The sequence below is a fragment of the Excalfactoria chinensis genome, chromosome 13 (genome assembly GCF_039878825.1).
Source record: "Excalfactoria chinensis isolate bCotChi1 chromosome 13, bCotChi1.hap2, whole genome shotgun sequence".
Taxonomy (NCBI): domain Eukaryota; kingdom Metazoa; phylum Chordata; class Aves; order Galliformes; family Phasianidae; genus Excalfactoria; species Excalfactoria chinensis.
Window position 1 is genome coordinate 5,305,934 of NC_092837.1, and position 16,054 is coordinate 5,321,987.

The window sequence follows — 16,054 nt, forward strand, 5'->3', positions numbered from 1 at the left end:
CTGCACAAAGTACCAATTTACCTTGGGCTGGCGTCCCGTGGGCTGACACCTCCTATAGGGGAAGAGGGAGCGATGTGCCGTGCCGGGATCTGCTGATGTCACTCCAATTTATGGCCAAGGGGTTCTATGGAGGGAGATGGAGGGGGAATCAGCACAAGGGCACCCACCAGGGGTGTCTTCCAGCCTTGCTGCTCTTAGGGATGGTTTTGTGCCTTGGGGTGTGGGATGGGATGGGACACATGAGTCACAGTGTTGCAGGATTGGGTGTCCTCTCTGTGTCTCCAAAGCAGGAGGGCAATGGGGGGGGAGAGCTGCTGGGGGGTCCCACCGCCCCCCCCCCTCCCCCTCCCAGTTCTCATCTCTCCTTACAGTGTGTCTCTACAATGGGGAGCTACAATTAGGCTCCCCCCCTGGAGGAAGGGATGTGGGGGACAGGGGCTGCCTCCAGCTGTGCTGCGCTCCCCGCTGCCGCCAGCCCTGGAAGCACATAGGTGGTTAATGCCTTCAGCATGTATGAAATATCCCATATGCCGGGAAACAAAAGGGGCTCTGTGCTATTAAAGTTTCATTTCCCCGCTCCCCTCCTCCCGCCCCTCTCCCCCCTTTTCTGCCTGCCCTCCTCAGCGGCTGGAGCAGAGCAGGAGAGGAGAACCGAGCCGAGCTGCCGGCAGGGACCGGGTATGGGCACAATGGGGACACAGGTATGGGTACAGTGCGGGGAGTGCAGCCACGGCCCCCGGGTGGGTGGCCATAGGGCTGTGGAGGGGGGATTGCTTCTCAGAGGGAGAATGAGGATGGTGGGGATGGGGGGAGAGATGAGCGCGGTGAGCCTGAGTGTCGGCGGGCTGCCCCCATGGGATGGAGGTACCATGGGGTACAAAAGGGTGGGAGAGACTGGTGGGGGAAAGCAGGGAGAGCAGCACTCGGGTGCCTGCAGGCAGCAGAGCCACCCACAGAAGCAGTGGTGTCCCGGTTTCTGTTCCCACCCCCATCCCTTTCTCTGTCCCTATTTCTGTCCCAATGTCCCCACCCTTGCCCCCACTCCTGTCCCCATCCCCATCCACAGTCCCCAGGGCTATGCAGGAACTGTGCAGCATTTGGCTGTACAGCCCCACTGCACCAATCCTGCAGGATCCTTAAGGGGTTAAGAGAGAAAAGCAGAGAAAGAAAACAGAGCACAGGGAGAGCTGGGCTGGGCCAGGGGCTGTCCGTGCTGCCAGGCTGCGTCCTCAGCAGCTTCATTCCGACTGTATGGTGGTTTTGGCAGGACCAGGGCTGGGTGCTGAACACACACATGCATGGCTCCAGTCCCCAGATGCTCCCGTCCCCAGATGCTCCCGGCTGCACTCACTGCCACTCACCTCGGTGGCACCTTGGTCTCACCTTGGTGGCACAGGAGCTCTGCTGGTGGCACCCAAAGTCTCCACCAACCCTGGTGCTTCCTGCCCCCACATTGCCCTGAGAATGACAGCTGGGCTGGGGCTGTCCTCACCTCCAGGAAGTGTAGGGGACAAAGTGAGGCTGGGATCTGCCCTCACAGGGTCCCCAGGAAAGCAGTGTGTTGGACGGGCTGCCACCTGCCTGCTGCTGAGCAGGTCCTGCCCTGCCTGCAGTCACAGACACAGTGCTGTGAATGGCATCAGCAGTTCTGGTAGCCCTGCTGAGGAGGACAGAGGACAAGAGACCTGTCCTGGAGCACCCTACAACCCCGATGCCCACACATCCCCATGCAGACCTAGCAGGATTTGGGGACATTGCAGTGGGGTCCTGAGGTGGATGGAATGGTGCTGGCAGCTCCCAGCAGTGAGGGACCGCAGGGAGCCTGGGGTGGTATTGGATTGCAGCAGAGGTGACAGCAGCCGGGCACAGGGCAGCCCAGGCACGGCTCCAAGTGACAGCCACACCGCAGGGACATCTCCGTATCAGTTGTGGAGGCGGCGTTCCCTTAAAGAAATAGGGTCCAACAGGGTCCTGCAGGGGTTTGCCCTTTGGGGATGCATCCCATCTCAGCCTTCTGCTGCACTAGGATGGTGCCAAAGGGTCCCTGAGAGGTACCATGTTACAGCATAAAGCAGCAGGTTTGGGGGATCTCTGCCTCATGGTTCATGCCAACAGTGCAGGGATGGCACAGAAACCCCTACCCTGGGGTTCCCAGTGCCAGGAACTGCAGTGTTGGAGAGAAGATGCTGTGCCAAGATGCCCCTGTGGGACACTGAGCTGCTGGCACAGGGAAGGTGCAAAAATCCCCCGATGTATGGCTTGCACTCAGTCTATTTTGGAAAGGGAAGGCGCCGATCTTGTGACCGGAGCTGGGGACTGAAAGTCTGGGCAGTGGGGTCCTGCCTGAGTGACAGCGACCCGCTGCTTGACCCAGGGAAACCCGAGAGCCTGCACACCACAGCCCCCCCCCTGCCCCCCTGGGCTCGTTGAGAGATGATGGAAACCAAGTGGAGGGTGGCGATGGGGACACGAGGACAGCATCCCTGAGGCAGGGGAGCCCCATTGGGACATTGCTTCTGCCCACACACCTGGGCTGCGGTGGGGGCAGGATGGATGCCCCGTGTCCCCCACATCCCCTTGTTGGGTGTGGGGGGCTCGGAGCTGGGAGGAGGGCTCTCTGCAGTGCTGGCAGCCTCAATGCCAGCAGCGCCTGCCAAAAAATCTGTGTGTGGGAGGTGGAAAGTTAACTTTAGTTTTCCTTTTTGGATGGGGAGGGGCGGCAGGTTGTGAGGAAGGCAGAGGGGAGAGCACGTCAGACCCCATTGAGTGGGCAGGGAGAGAGCGAGAGGTGTTCCTGCCGCCAGATTTGGTGAATGTAGGGATATTTCCATGTATTTTTCACTCTTCCCCCCCCCGGCACCACTTGCAGTTCATGCATTTAGGAGCAGCACATGCTCCTGTTGTAAGGTCTTGAGGCAGGAGGGGCTTTGGTGCCACACTGCACCCTCTCACAGCCTGTGTGCCCATAGGGCTGGCAGCTGGGTGCTCACATCCCACCTGGGCACCCTTTGCTCCAGCACAGCAGCAGTAACGCACAGTGCCCTGCAGAGCCCAGTACGGCCCCTGTGAGTGGGAGGGGCTCATTGTGGGTGGTGGAAGCTGCAGAGGGATCCCTCTGCAAATCCACATCGAATAGTGGAGGGAGGAGGGATTCCAGAAGAGAAAAGTGCGAGATGCGATCCTGAGCTCAACGCCGTGGCACTGAGCCATCTCTGCTGGCATCACCTCAATCCAGGCAGTGGGGTGGGCTTTGGGTCGTGCAAAACCCTTCTGGACTCGGTGTGCAGGAATTTCCCCGCTGTGCTGAGCCGCATCCTGTCCCCACGTGCTGATCCCTGCTCCCATCCCATACCTTTCCTCTTGGCTGTGGTGCTGCGTGCACTCATCACTCAGCAGGATTTCAGCTCAGCAGAACAGAGGGAAGTGACTGTGTCGGCGCTTGTCCCAGAGCTGTGAGTCATGCAATAGTTAAACACAGCCCGGCCTTGTGAGCTGGGTGCAGGATGGAGGTGGGAGCTGGGGCTCCTGCCTTGAGCAAGCACCAACATGAGCCGAACACAGCCCCCAGTGCCTTGGGTAGGGGTGGAGGGGTGAGGTGCCCCATCCTTCAGAAGGGGAAGTGCGAGTGGATTGCTCAGCGTTCCCCCTCCCTTCGCACAGGTCCTCTGTTGGGCTGCAAAAGAGAAAACCCCGCAGAACTCTCCTTGGTGACATAGCTCTGGAGGCACCGAGAGAGGGGCTGAGGAGTGAGGACTGTGCCTGTTTCCTCCTCAGATGGAAGGGGACGCTCCCAGAGCAGAGCCAGCCCTCCGGCCCTGAGCAGCCAGTTGGATCTTCGGAGTCACTGAGCATCGTCCCCAGGAGCGGAGAAAGGAAGCTGGCAGGATGCTGAAGGCACCACTGCGACAGGAGAGCGACAGCCGGGACGTCCCAGGCCCTGAGCTCCCCACAGGGAGCACCAACACTGAGCCTGCAGCCCCCTCAGACTGCTGTGCCCTCAGCCCTGCCCCACAGCTGCCCCCAACAGCAGCCGGCCCCATGGATGACCCCAGCCAGGAGTGGAGGTTGGTGAAGATCAAGCGCGTCCTCATCGCTCCCTCCAGTGAGCCCAGGAAAGCAAGTAAGGACTCCCTTATCCCCCTGCAAAGCATGTTAGCACCATGGGGCTGCAGCATGTTAGCACATAGTGTGGTTGGGGTTCCTCCCATGCAGGGCGATGGGTGCTGGGTCCCAGCTGTGCTCTGAGGCTTTTTTAGCTTCGGATGATCTCAGTACCCTCAAAAATCAGAGGAATCTGTGCCATCCCTGGGCAGGGGCACGGAGCAGTGGGTGGGTTCCCACAGTCTCTGAGAGCTGAGTGGGGCATAGGAGTGTCCTGGGGTCATAAACAGATAATGGGGCACTCTGTGGGATTTGGGCCTCTCTCCCCACCCAGAGCATGGCACAGCTGTGCTGTGTATGGGAGATGAGTCTGCATGGATGCTCCTGCTATGTGGCTTCAGGCCATCTCTATTTCAGGCCCCCATTTAGAAATCAAGCACTTTATTTCAGGCTGGTTGCTCTCTGCAATGCTCCCTGACACCGCATTGCTCACAGCCATGAGGACCCCAGTGCAAACACCCAGATGAGGTTAGAACAGCCCCAGGAGGAGATGTTGGCTCCCAATCCTCCCTGCAGCCAGGGGACCCATCTTTAAGCTCTGCTTCCACCGCTCTATTTCCCCCCACCAGCTGTTATTTCAGCTGCCAGGGCAGGTGTGCCACATCCCTGCTGGAAATGAGCCCTCTGGTGATGCTGTGGAGTGGTTTTCCTAAAGCAGCCCTTTCGCCTTGGGGGCTCCAAATGGGCTTTCCCAAACCCATCTATCTTGGGGGTACTGTTCACCCTCACACCAGCAGTCCCCAGGATGGGATGACAGTTTGGAGGTGGGAACCTCAGCCAAGCTCTTGGCTCAGTGAAGCCGTGCAGCGTCGTGTTTCATGGCTGCAGACGGACTCAGAGCGTTTCCCATTTCTCCCTCTGTTTGGGATGGTGGATCTGCAGTGGGAAAGGTCAGGCCCGGCTCTGTCCAGGCTCAGCATTTTCCTATCCCGAGCCACGATCCAGAAGTTCTGCTGCCAGCCTGGAATTTAAAGTAACTCAACAGGTTTGCTGGAAAGCGTTTGTCTGCCCCGTTTCCTCCTCCCCCTGAGTGAGATCACTGCCATCCGCTGCCTGCATGACTGTCAGACTTTCCAGAGCCACTGGGCAGGATGTCACTGAGGGTCCCAAGCCCTGGCAACAGCCCTACAATAACGCTATGGGTCAGTGGTGCCGGGCTGGCTCTGGAGCTGGGGCCCAAGCTAAGCATTAGGGCTACCCTTGCAGTGGGGTATTTGCAAAAGCATCTTTGGGATGTGTTGGGGATCTGCTCATTTTCTCCTTATCTGTCAATTTCTGATGTCGGTGCATCCATCCCTACCCCAGTGCCTGCAGGAATGGCACAGGGAGTGCATCACCGAGCAGTGTGCACCCACCCTGCAGGGTCAGCAGCCCCATCCAGCCCCATTTCTTGACTGTGATCTGGCCCAGCGGCCCCAACGGGTTGGCACCTCTTGGAGAGCCCCGGGTAGAGGCACCGGCAGCGAGATGCAGGAGGCAGGACTGGTTTCTCTGTCTGGTGTGCAAATAAACAGAAGGTTTCGCTCCCTGGGGGATGCTGAGCAAGCGCCGGGCTCCCTCAAAAACCAGAAAAGCACAGAAAAGCAAAGAGCAGCAGGAAGAAAGGAGATTAGAAAGGCAAAAATATAAAGCCAGGAGCTCATCCGGGGGTGCAGACAGACTGGGGAGCACAGCAGTGTTCAGGGCTCTGCGTGCTGCAGATGGGTCCCAGTGCTGTCACCATCGTGCCGGAGGGCTCAGGATCAGCGTGACCCCACTGTGCTCCTGGCATGAAGGCAGGGAGGTAAGGAGGTGCTCGGGGCTGGGTTAGGGGGTGCTCAGAGATGGGTAAAGGGATGCTCGCGATGCTCTCGCGGTTGCTCAGGGCAGACCCAGCCAGGCTGGGACGAGCAGGGCAGAGCCGTCGGAACTGTCCTCACCACCGGGACGGTTGCCCCGTGCCGTCGCATCCCGCGCGGTGCTGTGCGATCCGCTGTACCGGGGAGGACACGGGACCGAGCAGCGGCACCCCCAGCGGCCCCGGCCCGCCTGGCCCCCGCCCGCCGCCCCTCCACCCCCCCCCCGGGCCCGCTCCGAGGGCGGAGCCGCTGCAACTTTCCTGCCCGCCGCCTCCTCCCCCGGTGCAGTCGAGCGGCGGCGGCACCGGCACCGGCACAGCGGGTAGGAGCGGGTCTCGGGAGACCCCGGGGAGAGGGAGCCGGGAAGCGGAGGGAGAACGGAGGGCGGCGGGGAGGTCGGCTGGGGGCTGGGCCGGGGAGTGGGGTCATAAGGGTGCAGGGATCGGGGGGTGTTTGGGCGGGATGCGACGAGCTGGGGCTGTGGGGAGCTGGGGGTGCCCGGCGCTGCGTGGTGCCGGGGGTGTCCCCCTTTTGTGGAGCCGCCTGGGGAGAGCTGTGCTGCATTTGTCTCTATAGAAATGAGTCCCACGCGTGCCCGTGCCTGTGTCCGTGGGTTGGGGTGGCTGTGAGGCGGTGGGGATCGCATCTCTCAGCTCTGCATCTCTCCTTCCATGCACTGTCCTCTCCATGGGCAAGAGACACACCAGGGCCACCACTTTGCCCCGGTCTCTTCCCTGCTCTGTTTTGGGCACAAGTGGTATCCGATGACATTCCCAGTGGTCCCATACCCAACCCCTTCTCCTCATTCCCTCCACTGGGAGATGGCGGCCCCACGACTCGCCGCCCCACACTTTTGGGGTGATTTTAGGCAGAAGTGGGGCAAGTTTGGGTGCTGAGGGCCAGGCACAAGCCGAGGCACGGCCAGGAGCCAGGAGCTGTGCAGGGCAGCGGGGAGCAAGCAGCTCCAAATCCAGCAAAGCCCTCATGAACGGAGCTCAGGGAGAACTTGCAAGCGAATCGAATTTTCTCGCTGTGCCAGATTTTGTTGCTGGCAGAGGAGAGGCCCCGTGCTCTGATCCTGCCTGGCAGCACAGGGCTGCTCAACTCGGGGATTTGGGAGTCTGTAGGGCCAGCAACTGATGGAAACTTCATGGAGTTTTTCTACCAGGAGTGTTGGAAGCTGGGAATGAGGCAGAAAATTGTCGTGTTTTTATCTCTGCATGTTAATTGTTCCTAGCCAGCCAGACTGCCTGCCTGCGCTACCCTTCTTGTTTTCCTGGCAGCAGATTATTTGGGAGAACTGAGAGCTGGAGGGAAGAGCAGACTGAAATGTGTGCGTTTGTGTGCACTGCAAAAAGCCCCTCACAGCTGTAGTTCAGGCAGAAGGCCAGCTGGCTTCCCTGCCCCAAACCTGCTCCGTGTCCGAAGCCCTCAGCATTTGGGTGCAACCAGCGGGTTCCCCATTCCCAGCACTGCTCGGGGGCGGCTGCGGGTCTGTGCAAAGATGGTGGAGCTGAGGTTCATCATTTTTCTCTTCTTGGCCTTGGATGCTCCTCAGCTCCATAGGGCTGGTGCTGGGCATGGAGTTAAATCCTCTGTGATGCAATCTGAGCATCCTGTGTGAGCCAGGAGTGGGGCTGGGATGTAATTCCCCCATCTCCACCAGGACATCTCATTGTCACAGCCAGACCTGCAAGGAAGCAGCTCCCAGATCATTGTCTTCCATCACTGCTGTGTAATTGCATGGGTGTGTTTCACGCTTCATCCCTGTGCGAGGAGACCCAGTGTTGGCATGGAGAGCTGAGCTGGAAAGAGGGCTTTTCCCATCTGGCCAGGAAGGGAGGACAACAGAAATGCCTTTCATCACCCTCACTCTGGAGGAGAGAGAAGAGGGAAAGGCTGACAGATTCAGAAGAGGCTGTTTAACCCTGAGCTGTTGCTGGAAATATAAGAAGCAAGGGCCTATATAGGTCACTAGCTGTACATAGATATAGGTCTATATCTGTAGGTAGAGAGCTACAGGCTGCTCTGGCCAAGGTAAAGTGCATTGCACTGAGATGATGCTGAAGGTGCACATGTGGTTGATTGCACACACGAGATCCCAGTGATGCTGCACCTCCTTCTGCAGCATCCCAGGGCTCAGGGACGTCCCCGCCGTGGGGTCAGAGTGCTGGCAGGGCTGATTCATTGCTCTTGGAAGTGGCTGGGACACTCAGGGACAGGAGACGTTTCCTTCCCAAACAGCAGCCCGATGGCGAGCGGCGTGGGAAGGAAGGAAGAGCCACTCAGCCCTTGGAGCTGAGCTTTGGCCGGGGCTCCATCAGTGGCCAGGAGCAGGTTGTGTGCAGGACCACTGTCTATGGGGTCCCAGCGCTGGGTGCGGGGCTCAGCAAGCCGGGACATCCCTGGCCAAAGGCTGAGTCATCCCTCCAGCTCCGAGGACACCCCCACAGCCCCTCGGTGGCTATTAAAAGGCAGTAGCAAGAGCGAGAGGCTCCAGAATGGCTCTGCTGAGAGCTCTGCTTCATAGGCGGCCCCGGCCTCCAAGGATGCTTGGGTCGGAGCGTGAAATGCTCAGACATCTGGAGCCTGCGGCTTGTTTCCCAACAGCTCCCCGGCCCCGTTTCCCCACTCCTCTACGGTGAGGGGCGAGTGGCGGCTCCGAGCCGCGGGGCTGGCAGCCCTCCAGGCAGCCCGGCCACAGGAAGCCGCTTCCCCGCTCTGTGCCGCCGCCAAAGCAAATAGAAATGTCGCATTCAACAATGCCGGCTGCGGACGGGGAGAGCTGGAACGCCCGCTGCGGATGGGCTCATCGCTTCCAGGAGGGTTTGCGATGGTATTTCTGCCTTTTTCTCCTCTTGGCACAGCTAAATCCCACTGCTGGGCTGCCCTAAAGCTTGGTCTGTCTGTACTCCTCCTCCTCTCCGGTCGGTTCCTCCGTGCTGGCTGAGGGATGAGCAGTTCAAATGGCTGCAAACATCCTACAGATGTGACTACAAGAGATGGAACGGATGGGATGGAGGGTGATGGGGAGGGGATGCCCAACTCGCAGCAGCTTTCTCGCCCCACCACGGGCTCTCTGGAATGATTTGGCTTAGTCATTCATCCCTTCCTTCGCTGGTAGGCTGAACCAACGCTTAAAATATCCTGGAAGGCTCCCAAGCAGCACAGAAGGCAAGAAAATGAAAAACACATGAAGGGAAGGGGAGTGGACGCTGCCTGCGCCCGGAGGAGCTGGGATCGGCCACCCACCTCCGTCCGGGTGTGGATGGGGCCCTCATGGCAGCGTTCCTGGGCATGGCGCATGGACCCTGTAGTGAGGAAAGATGCTGGGGGCTGTTTGGTGGCATTGCCCTTCCCAGTGGCCATGGGTGTTTCAGAGCACGCTCATAGGAAATGGCTCACCCCAAGAAAATGTGTTCCCGGCAGCTCCACATCCTTTCGGTGTTTGGGAAAAGCTTTGGCCCTGACCTTTTGGCCAGAGCTGGAGGAGCCCAGCGGTGCTCGGAGGGCTTTCAGCGCAGTTAGCAGACGCACAGCCGGCCGCTTTTAGTGCTTTTACAGGCTGTGAAGGAATGGGGTTGGCGCGTTGCTGCGGGCTGTGTCGGGTCGGGATCCTGCCCAGCTCCTGTCGGCTGCTGCCATCTCGTGTTGCTGCACACATACGTGCCGGGTTCATACACACAGGTCCTATAGCAAAGTGATGAGGCTGGGTTTACGCTCCTGCATTTGTGGGGCAGTGCATCATGATTTAGGGAGAGGGCCGGGGTGACACCTTCCCTACCCCATGTGTGTTTGAGCCAGGGGCTGAAATCCTTTGAGCCGCAACCTGAAACCTCCTGAAGCCTTTTGAGAAATTCCTTTCCCATACGGTCACTGGGATCAGCGCGCAGAGCCTGGGGAGATAAACTGTCCTGGGGAGTGAGATGTAGGGACGCTCCCCTCAGCCCTGCTGGGCGGGAGGAATGGTCACATCTGCCCCACGGTGGCTGTCTTCTGGGCTTCAGGGGTTACTCCCGGCAGCACACCCAGATGCAACAAGGCTGGGCTGGAGAGGAGGCATCCCTGGGCTCGGGGTGCTGGGGGCACTCTGAAGAGGGCCAAGCCCTGCTAACCCCCCACTCCTCTCCTCTCTCCTCACCCAGGTCTCTCCCGCAGCTCCAGCCTCTCTGAGAAGGAGCTGAAAGAGGCGAAGGCGCGGAGCCGCAGGATCGTGGCACAGCTCACCACGGCACCCAGCCCCAGCTCCAAGGGTGTGCTGCTCTTCCACCGCCGCAGGCAGCGCGTCGACGGGCTCACTGGGACCGGCACAGGGCATGGCACGGGGCTGCCAATGAGCCTGGGGACACAGGGAGGTGACATGGAGACGGGTGAGGGGCACAGCAGCCAGGGAACACTGGGGGAGCAAGAGAATGTGGCACCTCTCCGGGAGTCCCCTACTGAAGCTCAGCAAGTCCCACTGAGTATCTACCTGAAGGAGAACATGGCACTGGCTGCTGCCAATGGTGTGCACAAGGAGAATGTGGAGAGTGAAGAGGGAGGGGTCCAGGGGACACAGGACAGCTTGGGGACAAGAGTGGCCACTCCTGCCCCACCAGAGGACGTGTGCATTCCTAAGCAGAAGAATGGTGAGGTGCCCAGTGTGCCCACAGTGACAGCCAATGCACCCATGGGGACAGCCAGCACATCCTTAGGGACAGCCAGCATGCCTGCAGGGACAGCCAGCATGACCATGGGGACAGCTGGCACACCTCTGGGGACAGACAGTGTACCCATGGGGACAGCCACCATGCCCACACTGACAGCCAACATGACTGTGAGGAGAGCTAGCACGCCCATAGGGATGGCTAGTACACCTGTAGTGACAGCCAGTGCACCCCTGGTGACAGCCAGCATACCTACTGGTGTGGCAATGGCCAGCACAGCCATGGGGACAGCCAGTGCACCCATGGCATCAGCCAACATAAGCACAGGGACAGCCAGCGCACCCATGGTGACAGCCAGTACACCCACTGGGACAGCCAGCATGCCCGTAGGGACGGCCAGCACGCATATAGTGACAACCAGTGTGCCAATGGGGACAGCCAGCACACCCATAGTGGCAGCCAACATACCAATGGGGATGGCTGACGCAGCCATGGGAATGGCCAGTGCACCCACGGGGATGGCAAGTCCTCCCATGGTGACATCCAGTGCACCCGTAGTGACATCCAACACACCCACAGTGACGGCCAGCACACCCCCAGGGTCAGCACCCCCAGCCACGCAGGTGCAGAGCGGGGCTCAGGGCAGGCAGTACTATGAGGTCCACCTCACCCTGGCCAAACCCAAACCAGTGAAGAACCGCACAGCGCGGCCGTTTGGCACCCAGACGCCCCCTGGGCTGAGCCAGCCCACAGAGCGAGCCCCCAGTGCTGAGCCCCCACCACCCACCTACGCAGAGACACTGGGCAGCCCACCCCCACTCAGCAGGGTCCGCTCACCCCCCACCTACTCGGCCCTGTACCCCCCTGGGGAGCAGAAGGCGCTGCCAGGCCCCAGTTATGGGCTGGAAGCAGTGGTCCCCTTGCCTAAAACAGGCATCCTGGAGGAGTCGGCGGCACGTAGGGGCCACAAGAAGTCCATGTTCACCTTTGTTGAGAAGCCCAAGTTGGGCCCCAACCCCGACCTGCTGGATTTGGTGCAGAGCGCAGACATCAGGAAGAAGCAGAAGGAGCAGCATGGGGATCCTGGTGCTGAGGATGAGCCCTTTGCTTTAGGGGCCGAAGCCGCCAACTATGTCCCCACCAGCACATCTAGGGCTGCACAGCCCCTCCCGGTGCCTGACGATGCCCCAGCGTGGTCCTCCTGCCTCAAGTCCCCCATGGTGAAGCCAAAGCCAAAGCCGCAGCCCAGCCATAACCTGAGCGAGGCCAGAGGGAAGGGGGCTGAGCTCTTTGCCCGCCGGCAGTCCCGCATGGAGAAGTTCATCATCGAGGCTCCCTCCCAGCCTGAGCTGCTGCGCTCCCCATCACCCACCATGTCGTTGCCTCCCTCCTGGAAGTATGATGCCAACGCTTGCCTGTCACCCATGATCTCCAGACACCCCACCAGGAGCCCCTCCCAGCCCTCCAAAACCCCCCCTGCCTCTCTCTACGGCAACAACCTGACAGAGAATGAGGTGGAGCAATCCAAGCACCAGCCCTACCAGCTCCAGCCTTCACTCTTCATCCTCTCCCCATCCAAAGCTCCAGCGAGGTCCATGCCACCACCCAGACCCTCACCTCCCAGCGCTTACTCCTACCCACAGCACACCTCCTGCCCCACCTCCCCGATACCTCCATCCCCCATTTGGCAACCTCCCACCACACACGGGGCCGCTTCCAGCCCTTTCCCCAGTGCCACCGGGGCTCTGCCCATGACTCACGGTGCCGGAGGCGGTGGTGCAGAGCTGCTGCTGGCATCGCCGTGCCACGGGCGCTCCCCTCGAGCCAAGGCTGGCTTCCAGGCTCCTCGACCCTCCTACTCCACCAGGAACGCAGGGATCGAGCCACAGGTGTGGAAGCCTTCTTTTTACTACAAGTAGAGAGTGAACGTGGGCAGATGTTGGGCTCCCCCCCAGCTGGCCAAACTGACCTATGAAAGGGGGACGAAAAAATGAAAGACAAAATGAAGTAGCGCAGTGGCTCCCAGAGCCCAACCCTATGGCAGTGCTATGGGGTGAGGACACGGTGCTGAGCCCCACTGGGGCAATGGGAGCTGTGTGTCTGTGCCAAATGGGGCCGAGTCTGCAAAGCAAAGTGCATGGACAGGAGCACTGCTGACCCACAGCACCTCTGACCCGCAGCACCTCTGCTGCTTTCTCTCTTGCCTGGAAACTTTATGGAGCAGTCTGGCTCTGCCTCGGTCCTTTTCTCACCTTCTGTACTTCCAGCTCTCCAAACCAAAGCATGGCCAAGGGGACATTCCGCCCTCCCACCGCACTGTGCCTGCTCCTGTCTCTTCTGCTGCTCCTTTGGGATCTGTCTCTTCTTTGCTCCCGCACCGCAGAGAGAAGCCTCCTCCTCACTTTGGGGGTGGCACTGGGGTCACGCTGTGATTCCTGTACCTCCCTTGTCTCCCTCCAGGTCCAAGGAGGAGATGTATTGCTTAGACTGATGCTGCTCTGCCCGATCCAGCCTGGCAGCAGCCAGCTAACAAATGCTGCTGCAGCTGGGCAGCTCAGTGCTGGACTGGGCTGCTAGCAGGGCTGGCACAGCCAGGAGATGAGGGACTGCATGGGCAGGGCTCAGTGCTGGAAGTTCAGAGGCATCTCCAGGGCCTGACAGCTCAAGGTCTGACCGTGGGATGCACCAGCAGACGTGCTCCTTGCCCAGATGCTGGCTTCCTCACATCCAATGGGCACGCAGCAGATCCATCCTGCACAGCAAGGGGATGGGGTTGGGGCGGGGAGGTGCCCAGTGGAGACAGGGAGTACCATGGGCTCTTGCTGCTCTCTGCATTAACAAGTTGCCTTTTGACTGTGCTTTTATTTCTCCTGCATTTTTCCCCCTTCCTCTTTCTCAATACACTCACGTCTACTATCAAACCTGTCTCTTCTCTTTTCTGCTGCCTCAGGAGGATCTGCAGGGTGGCAAAGCTCGGTACCAGGGGCATCAACACATAGTGAGACCCTGGGTTACGTATGGAACCGGATGATCTTTAAGGTCCCTTCCAACCCAAGCCATTCTGTGATTCTCTGTTTGGGTAAGAGTGATGGATTGTGGCTTGGCCAACCTCTGTGGGTTAATAATGGCCCCATCTACATGGGCAGTGGCAGCACCGCAGGGCAGAGATGTCCCTGTGTGCCCACACCAATGGAACTGTGCTTCTGTCACCAAAAAAGGCCTCTTGGGAGGGAACATTAGAGTTGCTCCCCTCTCACCTCTTCCCATCATCACTGCTAGGTTTCCAAGCAGTGCCATCGGGGGACACTAACGCACTTTCTGTCCCCGCAGGAAAGGCGGCCGTCCCTCCCCGCCTCGCCCACCTGGACCCCACGGCTGGCGCGGCACCAGGGCAGCCAGGACGGCTGGGTCAGCCCCATCTCGGTGCCCGAGCTGGAGCAGGGGCCGCCCCGGTCCCCGCCCTGGAGCGAGCGGTCGCTGTCCCCGCAGCGGCAGGATACCGAGCCCCGAGCCAGCCGCCAGATGCAAGCGCGGCTCGCCAGGAACATCATCAACGCAGCGCGCAGGAAGAGCTCCTCTCCCAAACCCCAGGGGCCGGACGGCTCCCGGCCCTTCACCCCCCCGGCCGTGGGTCCCCCCGGTTTGCCGCAGGGGTGCAAAGCCGCGACTCCGCAGCGCGCCCGCAGCGTGCTGGCTGCGCCGGGCAGCCCCTCGCCATCGCACAAATCGCCCCTAACAGAGCGGCCCTGTGCCTCCCCCGGGGTGTCCCGAGCCACCTGGGCAGAGGGCCGCCGGCTCCTGCTGCCATCCAGCCCGGCCGGGCCGTCCCCAACTCCAAAGAGCCCTTTGGCATCGCCGGTGGTGGGCGCGCGCTCCCCGGCCAAACGCTACAGCTCCCGGTCCCCGACGGACTCGGACGTCTCCATCGACTCCGAAGATTCCGGAACCAAGAGCCCGGGCATCCACAGCTTCAACCTGTGTCCGCGGGGCTGGAGCGGGAGCCTGCGGCTGAAGGCGGGGGGGTTACCGTCGGGGGCCCCCTGCACCTCCTAGAGCGGCCCCAGCCACGCGCACCGCTTGGGGACGGGGCAATACCCACGGTGCCACCCGCGGGATGGGGGACAACGATCCCGGCGCGGGTCCCCAGGCAGGGAGAGGCTCCGGGCTGGTGGTGCACGGGCTGGCCGCGTCCCTATCAATGCATCACCGGGGTCAGCCACCTCCCGCCCGCCCACAGCCCCGTTGCCCAGAGCTATTTTTACCACCCTAACCTTTTGGGGGCAGGACTGCGTGCTCAGCACTGAGCGCAGGGCAGCTGGCAGCGGGACCATCCCTGTATCCAGTACTGGGGGGGCACAGCCCAGCACCCCACGGCTCAGCTTTCTGGGGGTGGCACAGCACGGTTGGGGCACCTTGCCCAGCCCTGCTTGGCAGCCCGGCTGCTTTCAATTGAAACCAGATTTGGGGGGAGGAGAAGTGAATATTTTATCCTCCCCTCCTCCAAGTCTTCGTCGCTTTTATGTTGTTTATTTTTTTCTTTTGAATTTTTGACCCTTCCTGAAAGAACGTCCCCTAAATTCTGCCCTAGTGATAATGAAGATATCCAGAGTTATTTATTGTCATGCCAAGGGGACCGTGGACATGTCGTCTCCTGTTGCCCAGGCGGAAGGGGCCAGCACCAACCCCTGTCACTGTCCCCATCCCTGTTCCTACAGAGGGACATGGCAGGGACGGAGGGCAGTGCGACGGGGGGAGATGGGGGCACACAGAAGTCAGCAGTGCAGGTTGCAGAAGGCTGGGAGGAGGTCTGGATGCAGGTTTGAGGGTCTGGGGACAGATCGGTGTCTACATGGGAGCTGCCTGCAAAGGGCTGAGCTCCCTGGAGCAGTAATGGTAAATGATGGGGGTGATGGGGAGAGGGGGGCAACAGAGTGGATACTGTTATAGGGTAGAGCTTGGGGAGCAACACAGGGAGAGCTAAGGCAGCAACTAGAGGGAACTGGGAGGGTGCAGCCTTGGTGCCAGCGAGAGCAGCAAACAAAACGGGGGTGGTACCACATCATGGTGCCTATTGGGGTAGCCCCTGTCCCCCTGTCCCTTCCCCTGGGAACATACTGTGGTAGCAAGCATCCTTGTCCCCGGGGTTCTGCAGCCACCACACCCTGCCTGCGCCATGCACATGTATTCCCAGCTCGGAAATAAACTGCCGCTATCCCACCTGCCTGCCTGCTTGCTTCCGACCGTCCCCAGGTGCCCGGGTGCATGCAGTCATCTCCTGCTCACAGCCACCACCCCTGCCTGGGGGTCTGCCCTCAAGGGTCAGCCCTGCTCAGTGCTGGGGTGGCACCATCCCTGTCCCCAAGGGTCAGCCTCGCTCCGCCCCTTTCTCAGCCAGAAATAACCGTTGCT

The 16,054-nt window shown here is 60.5% G+C and overlaps 1 protein-coding gene across 3 annotated transcripts; it reads left to right on the forward strand.

Moving 5' to 3' along the window:
* Positions 1 to 657: 657 nt before the first annotated feature.
* On the forward strand, positions 658 to 15,843 carry SYNPO (synaptopodin). 3 transcript variants are annotated; one of them, XM_072348544.1, is made up of 4 exons: positions 658 to 678; positions 3,775 to 4,120; positions 10,145 to 12,534; positions 13,976 to 15,843. In XM_072348544.1, exons 2-4 carry the CDS (start codon positions 3,886 to 3,888, stop codon positions 14,696 to 14,698), a joined length of 3,348 nt encoding a protein of 1,115 aa, XP_072204645.1. In that variant the 5' UTR covers positions 658 to 678; positions 3,775 to 3,885; the 3' UTR covers positions 14,699 to 15,843. The 3 variants fall into 3 exon arrangements, with proteins under 3 accessions (XP_072204645.1, XP_072204644.1, XP_072204646.1); XM_072348543.1 differs by lacking the exon at positions 658 to 678 and adding an exon at positions 681 to 701 and having other exon boundaries at positions 3,661 to 4,120; XM_072348545.1 differs by lacking the exon at positions 658 to 678 and adding an exon at positions 685 to 701.
* Positions 15,844 to 16,054: the final 211 nt, after the last annotated feature.